The sequence below is a fragment of the Strigops habroptila genome, chromosome 16 (assembly GCF_004027225.2).
Source record: "Strigops habroptila isolate Jane chromosome 16, bStrHab1.2.pri, whole genome shotgun sequence".
Taxonomy (NCBI): domain Eukaryota; kingdom Metazoa; phylum Chordata; class Aves; order Psittaciformes; family Psittacidae; genus Strigops; species Strigops habroptila.
The window spans coordinates 2,158,475-2,166,620 of record NC_044292.2 but is presented as its reverse complement, the minus strand read 5'-3'; the positions used below and the strand labels follow the sequence as shown (position 1 = coordinate 2,166,620).

At 59.4% G+C, this 8,146-nt stretch overlaps 1 protein-coding gene across 5 annotated transcripts; it reads right to left on the bottom strand.

Moving 5' to 3' along the window:
- Positions 1 to 414: 414 nt before the first annotated feature.
- On the bottom strand, positions 415 to 8,092 carry ALPL (alkaline phosphatase, biomineralization associated). 5 transcript variants are annotated; one of them, XM_030507959.1, is made up of 12 exons: positions 7,973 to 8,092; positions 6,642 to 6,824; positions 6,447 to 6,566; positions 5,752 to 5,867; positions 4,781 to 4,955; positions 4,531 to 4,706; positions 3,034 to 3,177; positions 2,816 to 2,885; positions 2,235 to 2,369; positions 1,436 to 1,627; positions 1,243 to 1,362; positions 415 to 1,142 (listed from the first exon to the last, which is right to left on the bottom strand). In XM_030507959.1, exons 2-12 carry the CDS (start codon positions 6,697 to 6,699, stop codon positions 892 to 894), a joined length of 1,557 nt encoding a protein of 518 aa, XP_030363819.1. In that variant the 5' UTR covers positions 6,700 to 6,824; positions 7,973 to 8,092; the 3' UTR covers positions 415 to 891. The 5 variants fall into 5 exon arrangements, with proteins under 5 accessions (XP_030363819.1, XP_030363821.1, XP_030363822.1 ...); XM_030507961.1 differs by having other exon boundaries at positions 6,642 to 6,819; positions 7,973 to 8,084; XM_030507962.1 differs by having other exon boundaries at positions 6,642 to 6,778; positions 7,973 to 8,084.
- Between the last annotated feature and the right edge of the window lie 54 nt (positions 8,093 to 8,146).

The window sequence follows — 8,146 nt, the reverse complement described above, 5'->3', positions numbered from 1 at the left end:
TGTGCAAGGGGCTGCTTGTGCACAGCGTTTGCACGGGCAAAGGGGTGTTTGCAGAGGCAGGGCTGCGTGTGCACGTGCACGGTGCCGTTTGCACGTTTACAGTGATATCCGCATGTGCACAGAGGCATCTGCCCGTGCAAGAAGCCGTTTGCACACGCACGTGCAAGGCACCCTTGTGCTCCGCCCAGGCAGTGTTTGCACACACATGGTGACCTTTGAATGGGCACAGTGACATTGGCAAGCTCAGAGCACCATCTGTACACCCAGGGCCCCTCTCTGGCCTCAATTCCCCCCCTAATTGCCCCCGTCAGTGGTTACCACCCCTTAACTCCCCCTTTGCTCCCCTTTCCCTTCGATTCCCACCCCAAAACCACCCCACATCCCTCCCGGGGCAGCGCATTGTTTCAAACCAAAGGCTTTTAAAGCAGAATCAATCACTCGGGAGGCACAAAACCCCCAACTTTTGGGGACAAATTAACCCAGAGAGTTAATTTTTTTTTCCCATCTTCGTGTGGTTTCGGGGTCGCCACACACGTGGTGAGTTGGGGTCAGTCCTCAGCCAAGGCACTGGGCAGCGATTTGGGACTCGGCCCCACTGCGTCTGGCTCAAAGAGGGGGGTTTTATCCACTGAGGCTCCAGCTCCCATCCCAAATCCCGCGGTGGGATGGGGATAGGGCAGGCAACGATGCTAATTACAGGGGAAGGAACCGTGTATTTACAGAGGCAGCTCCCAGCACGAAACCGCCGGCGGCTGCTTTTTGCTCCGCTGAGTCTTTCTTTTTTGCTCTCCTCTTTCCCGGGCGCTGCCATCCACAAAACCCCAAAAAGAAGGGAGGAGGGGGGGGAGGAATTAAAAATAAATCCCCCTTCGGTGGTTTGCAAGAGGCAGTTCAGCACAGGAGGAAGAGGAGTGCGAGGAAGGGCAGCAGGACGGAGGCACCGGGGCGGCTGGCGGCGTTGCAGTGGGCTCGGTTGGAGCCGATGCAGGCGGCGTAAGCCATGGCGTGGGGGATGTAGTTCTGCTCGTGGACGCCGTGCAGGAGATGGGCCATGGGGCCACGGGCAAAGACGGCCACATCCTCCCCACCGTGGGTCTCCTGGCGCAGGGGCACGGCCGATTGCGCCTGGTAGTCAGCGTGTGCTGGGGTAAAAGATAGCCCGAAATCAGTATAACCTTTCAAAAGCACTGATTTACCCACGTTGTTATGATTTCAGGGGGTTTCACCCCAAAATCCACTCACCAAAATCCACAGCGGAGACATTCTCACGTTCACCTGCCACAATCTTATAGCCGGGGCCATTGCCATAGAGGATGGAGGTGAAGGGTTTGCGGTCCACGTCGCTCTGCATCGGGGCCAGACCTGGTGGTGGCGGCACCGTCAGCACGATGGGGACATCCCCACAGTGTCCCCGTGGTGCCCATCACGGACTCACCGAAGATGGGGTTCCCACGCGGGGTGTAGCCACCGAAGGTGAAGACGTGCGAGTGGTCGGCGGTGACCACGCTGAGCGTGTCCTGCACCGAGGTGAGGTGAGTGGCCAGCCCGATGGCCCGGTCCAGCTCCACCGCCTCATGCAGCGCCTGCTTCGCCTTCCCCTCGTGGTGCCCATGGTCGATGCGGCCTCCTGCGGTACCCGGCACTGCTCGGCATTGCCCTTCATCCCCCTTGACAGCCCCCATCGCGCCCTTTAGCCCACCTATGCATCCCCCTATCACCCCCTTATCCCCGCCTTGACATCCCCCATTGTCGCCTTAATCATCTCCTTTGCATCCCATTTTGCATCCCGCATTCCTCCTTTTATCCCCCCCTTTTCATCCCCCACTGCTCCTTTATTCCAACCTTTTTTCCTCCATCACCCCTTTTATCCTCAACTTGACATCCCCATGGTCCCCTTTCTCTCACTCTTTCTGCCTCCCTTTGTGCCCCCTTTATGGCCCACTTTGCTCCCCCTTTTGCATCTCCCACAGCCCCTTTTATTCCCTCCTTTATACCCTCTTTATCCCCACTTTGCATCCCCTTTAATTCCCCCTGCATATTACCCCCTTTCCATCCCCTTTTATACCCCATTACCCTTTATTTCGCCCTTTATCCCCCACTTTGCATCCCCTTTTATCCCCCCATCACCCCTTTATCCCCATCTTTTTGCATCCCCATCACCCTCCTTTTGACCCACGCATCCCTCCCCACCCCCTCCGTTCCCCTTTGCACCCCCACATTCCCCCCTGTCCCACCTTCAACCAGGAGGAAGAACCCACGGGGGTTTTTCTGGAGCATCCTGATGGCTACAGCCACCATCTCAGTGAGGGACGGATCCGTCTCATTGTTCCTGTCCAGCTCGTACACCATGTCACCCGGCTCGAAGAGGCCTGGGGACAATGACACTGCTGGGGACATCCTTTCCCCACCAATAAACAGAAAAAGGCAGGGGACAGAACACACAGATCCAGCAGCACCGGCTGCTCCTGCTGGCTCAGGCCACCGGATCCCGGGTGCTTAGATAGGAGCCGGGGGATGCTCCCAGCCCTTCCTTCCTCCAGCCTGGCCGAACCCTGCATCCCAGGCTGGAGAATTGTGCCATGGGCTCCCAGAAACAGCCTGCATCCCCAGGGAGGGGTATCAGCATCCCTGGGGGCATAACAGCATCCCTTTGGGGTACCAGCATCCCTTTGGGGTACCAGCATCCCTTGAAGGAAGCAGCATCCTTGGCGGGTGTTACTGGCCACTCCAGCTGCCCCAGCACCACAGGCCAGGCCAGGGGTCCCCCCCACAGCACCCGGTTGAAGCCAGAGCACCCTTGGGTGCCGGGTCTCACCCAAGAGGAAGTCGACACGGCTGAGGTTGAGCGCCAGCAGGTCCCTCCGGTGCCACACGTACTTGGCAACCTGGGGACAGGCACATTGTCACCTCCCCATCCCCTCAGCCAACCCCGGGGCCGCTCTATCCCCCCTCTCCCCACAATATTCCATCTCCCAAATGGCTTTGTAAGGTCACAGTGGGGTGTCCCCCCTCCCAGAGCGATGTCCCTGTCACCTTGCCGGGGGGCTTGGCCTCATACCACGCCTGGACGAGGTCCCTGCGGTCCAGGCGGGTGCCCCGGTGCTTGTCCTCATGGGGATATTCCACATCGCTGGCATTTTTGGGGAACATGTACTTCCTCCCCCCGCCCAGGATCACCTGCAAACAGAGGGGAAAATGCATTTTTAAGGTCGTTTTGTCATTATTTTTCATTACCCCCCCCCCTCAATTGGGGTTTAATGGGGGAAAACCCCAAGGAGGCGGTGTGGGATGTCCAGGAAAACCCTGGCATCGCATGGAAAAAACACCCAAGGAATTTCACCCAGCTCAAAATAACCCGGAATCTCTTCCTATTAATTAAAACCAGGCCAAAAATACCCATCTCCAGCAGCAAACTTGGCTTTTCCATGAGTTTTTGCTCTCCCCATCGGTGGGAGGGATGCTCCGCAGAGGGATCCCCGCATGAACCCTCTGGGATGGAGCCTCATCCCGCGGCTCCCGCTGTTTGCTTTGGAGCCTGATTTATTTGGCCTCTGTTATTTATAACCGAGCAGAGATTTTAGGTCTTTTCTTTCATCCCCCCCTTTTCTCCACGCAGAAGGTGAACTATAAAGCTGCAAAACACCAGCGCCAAAGTTATTAAGCCAAAAAAAAAAGGGACAAAAAAAGTCTTTTCCCCACTATATAATTATTTCCAGCCTGGGACAGAGTTAAATTTATATTAAAGGGAAAAAAACAGGAGAAGAGGCTATTAAAGAGCGAAATAACAGGCTGAGATGTTTGGCTTTGGGGCTGGCTTAAAGGACACACAGTATTTATTTACAGGCTGCATTTCTGTGTGGATCCGCAGCGAGGGGCAGAACCGGGGGGAAATGGAGGGTTTGGGGTATGGGAAGGATGAGAATGGAGGGAGCTGATGGGGAGCGGGTCTGGGGTGGCTCCTGGTCCCAGCCCTGCATCTGATGGGGTCTGGTCACATATACACCCAATGGTGCTGAGAGCCCACCTATGAGTGGTCCTGGTCCCACATCTGCTGAGGGTTTTGGTTCTCCACCCATGGGTGGTCTAGTCCCACATCTGCTGTGGATCCTGGCTTTTCACCCATGGGTGGTCCTGGTCCCACATGTACTGGGTGTTCTGGTTCTGCACCCATGGGTGGTCCTGGTCCCACATCTGTTGGGGGTTCTGGTTCTGCACCCACTGGTGGTCCTAGCCCAACATCTTCTGGGGGTCCCAACTCTGCACCCATTGGTGGTCCTGGCCCCATATCTACCCCAATCCTGGTCCTGCACCCATTCGTGTTCTCAGCCTCACCACTACTGGGGTGGTCCTCTCCTTGCACCCACTCTGTCCTGGCTCTTCACCCACCAGTGGTTCCAGTCCAACATCTCCTGAGGGTCCCAGCTCTTCATCCATTGGGGGTCCCACGCGTACCCCAGCGCTGGGCAGCTCCAACCCTCACCCCGGTGTGGTCCCATCCCACATCCCTGGTGGCCCCATCCCCATCCCTACCTCGATGTCGGGGATGTTCTCCACCAGCTGCCGGGCGATGTCCCTGCAGCCGCCCTCCAGCGCGTCCTGGGGCATCTCCCCATCCGAGTACCAGTCGCGGTTGGCAGAGTGGGCATAGGCAGCGCTGGGCGTCGCGTGGGTCACCCGCGTGGTGGTGACGATGCCCACGGCCTTGCCTGCACCACGAGGTCAGGGGTGATGGTGGGAACACCCCCAAACCCCAACGCTTTACCCCTCCCCAGCCCCTCACCTGCATCCTTGGCCCAGCGGAGGATGGAGGTCACCTCCTGGCCCTTGGTGGTGTTGCAGCGGTCGCGGGTGACGCCGGCGCTGACACCCACCGTCCCCTCGTTGGCTTTGACGCCGCAGAGGTAGGCGGTGGCTGTGCCTGCGCTGTCGGGAACCTGAGCGTTGGTGTTGTAGGTCTGGAGTGGGGGGAGATAAAGAAACCATCATCATCATCATCATCACCATCACAGAACGGTTTGTGTCGGAAGAGACCTTAAAGCTCCTCCAGCTCCAACCCCCTGCCATGGGCAGGGACACCTTCCACTAGAGCAGGTTGCTCCAAGCCCCTGTGTCCAACCTGGCCTTGAACACTGCCAGGGATGTGTTCCTGTTTAAGCCCATCACCACCATTGTCATCACCATCATCATCATCCTCCCAACCTTGAGGCTTCATCATCATAGAATCATAGAATGGTTTGGGTTGGGAAGGACTTTAAGATCATCATCCCCACCCTGGAGCTCCCCTCCCCACACCATTTAGCTGCACTGGACCCTCGTCCCGCCTGTGCACCCCCTCTTGTGCCCATTGCCCCCCCATTTCTGTGGGTGGCACATCACCACTCACCACATCATTTAGCCCTTTTCCAGCCCATTTTGAGGCAGGGAAGGAGAAGCCACCACCGGGAGCACCCCCCACGGGGCAAAGGGGACGGGATTTCATGATTTTTGACCAAAAAAACCCCCTTTTGTTCAGCAAAACGACCCCAGAAGCAGGGAGGGGGGTGTCCTGAGGCTTCCCACAGCCCCGTCCTGCCCGCCCCGTTCCCAGGCGCCGGCCCTGGCACGGCCGCGGGCACCAGCGCCAGCTCCTCCCGCCGCCCCTGACCTCATTCCCGCTCCCGGTCGATGCCGCCTGCCCGCCCGTGACCTTGGGGAGCTGCGTGACGTGTGTCCCCCCCACGGGTGTCCCTGGACCCCCCACCCGGGACTCACCTTGGCCAAGGCCACGTAAGGGAACTTGTCCATCTCCAGCAGGCTCTCCTCGCCATTGTGGTGCTGCAGCTGCCCCTTGAGGATGCGGGCGGCCGTGACGGTGGAGACACCCATCCCTGCAGGGCAGTGACAGGGACGGGCCAGCTCAGCCCCCCGGTGCCACCCGGTACCATCCAGCACCCATTTACTGCACCCAACTTATCGCATTGCAAACCCAGTTTATGGCAGAGCCCGGTTTATCACAGCACGCGATTTATTGTGAGCCCAGTTTAGCCCAGCACCCAAATTATCATGAGCCCAGTTTAACCCAGCACCCAACTTACTGCAAACCCGGTTTATCCCAGCATCCAACTTATTGCAAGCCCAGTTTATCCCAGCACCCAACTTAATGCAAACCCAGTTTATCCCAGCACCCAACTCAATGCAAGCCCAGTTTATCCCAGCATCCAACTCACTGCAAACCCAGTTTATCCCAGCATCCAACTTAATGCAAGCCCAGTTTATCCCAGCACCCAACTTACTGCAAACCCAGTTTATCTTGGCACCCAAGTTGCCCAGCTCATTGTACCCACTTTATTGCACTTTACCATAGCATTCTCTTTATTGCACCCACTTCATTGCACCCGCTTTACTGCACCCATATCATTGCAACCCCAGCTCCTCTTCCTCCCCCCCGGTGGGTGCTCTGGTCTCACCGTCACCCAGGAAGAGGATGAGGTTCTTGGCCACGTTCTGGTTGAGCTGCTGGAGCCGCAGCGCGTCCCGCAGGGTCTCCTGTGCCTGCTCCCGCCAGTACTCTGGGTCCTTCTCCTTCTCTGTGGGAGAACCCGGGCTCCATCGCACCCAACAGCGCCCGCTTTGGGGTGCTGCCCCCCCCAGACCTCACCTACCGGGAACCAGCGATGCCGAGCAGAGCTGGGCGAGGAGAATGAGGAGGGGAAGCTTCATCCTGCGCTGCTGAGTGGGGCTGGAGAGGAGAGAGCTGCGCGCAGCCCGTGCCTCAGTTTCCCCACCGAGACCTTCGCCCCTGGGTTCAGCCAAGCGAGGACAGAGGGGAAAGTCCCCTCCCTGCACTGTCACTGATTGTCACTGGTGTGACCCCTTGGGGACGTGCCAGCTCCCCCCCAGCCCCGGCCACCAGTCCCATGGGTGTCATCTCACTGGCACCAGCCCAGGGCTGGGGGGCAATGGCACAGACTCCATGTGCATGTGGTGCAGAAGGGTCCCCACTGCACGTTAAGAGTCCACATCACATGGCGTGTCCCATCGTGTGCCCCCATCCTGTGCCCATGTCCCAGTCCCATGTCCCCATCCTGTGCCTGCGTCCCCATCCCATGCTCCCATCATGTGTCCCCATCCCATGCCTGTGTCCCCATCCCATGCCCATGTCCCCATCGTGCACCCGTGTCCCCGTCCCATGCCCATGTTCCCGTCACACACCCATGTCCCCATCGCACGTCCATGTCCCCAGCGCACCTCCGTGCCGCCATTGCACACACACCCCCATCACACCCTCCCGTCCCCATCCCCAACCTGTCCCCACCACACCTCCACATCCCCATCACGTGCCCGTGTCCTTGTTGCACGTCTGACCCCGTTGCACACCCGTGTCTCACCACATGCCCGTGTCTCCATTGCACACTTGTCCCCATTGCACACCCATGTCCCCATCCCATTTCTGTGTCCCCCTCACACCCCGCTGTCCCCATCACACCCCCGTGTCCCTGTTGCACCCCCACGTTCCCATCACACACCCTGGCCCTGTTGCACACTCGCATCCCTGTTGCATGCCCATGTCCATGTCCCCATTACACCTCCATGTCCCCTTTGCACCCCTCTATCCCCACTGCATGTCCATGTCCCCATTGCACCCGTGTCCCTGTTGCACCCCCGTGTCCCTGTGCACACTCATCTCTCCCTGTAGCTCCCCTATGTCCCCATCCCATGTCCATGTCCCCATCCCATGTCCATGTCCCCATTGCACTCCGATGTCCCCATCCCACCCCCGTGTCCCTGTGCACACTCATCTCCCTGTCGCACCCCCACGTCCCCATCGCACCCCCGTGTCGCTGTTTCACCCCCAAGTCCCCATCCCCTGTCCGTGTCCCCATCGCACCCCCCGCCCCTTCCCCTCCGCCCCACAGCGTCCCCCCTCCCCGGGGGTGGCAGCGGTGGCCCCGGGGGTGTCTCCACCGCCGGGGGGGGGATCCCCCACACGTACCCACACAAACTCGGGTGCCGGCACCACGTCCCTCCTGGGCGGCGGGAGGAGGCCGGGCCGGGGGCGCAGCGAGCCCTTAAATCTCCCCGCACCGGCCTTCGCCTCCTCCTCCTCCTCCCCTTCCTCCACCCTCCCCCTGCCGCCAGCACGGGGAGCGGGGAGGGGGGGGCAGGC

Excerpts from the sequence above, each read along its gene's own strand:
- ALPL (XM_030507959.1), bottom strand. The coding sequence starts at position 6,699 with ATGAAGCTTCCCCTCCTCATTCTCCTCGCCCAGCTCTGCTCGGCATCG. Across the intron at positions 2,886-3,033 it reads AGGCCAAGCCCCCCGGCAAG|GTTGCCAAGTACGTGTGGCA; the intron begins GTGACAGGGACA and ends GCCTGTCCCCAG. Across the intron at positions 2,370-2,815 it reads CCGTGTCGACTTCCTCTTGG|GCCTCTTCGAGCCGGGTGAC; the intron begins GTGAGACCCGGC and ends CATTGTCCCCAG.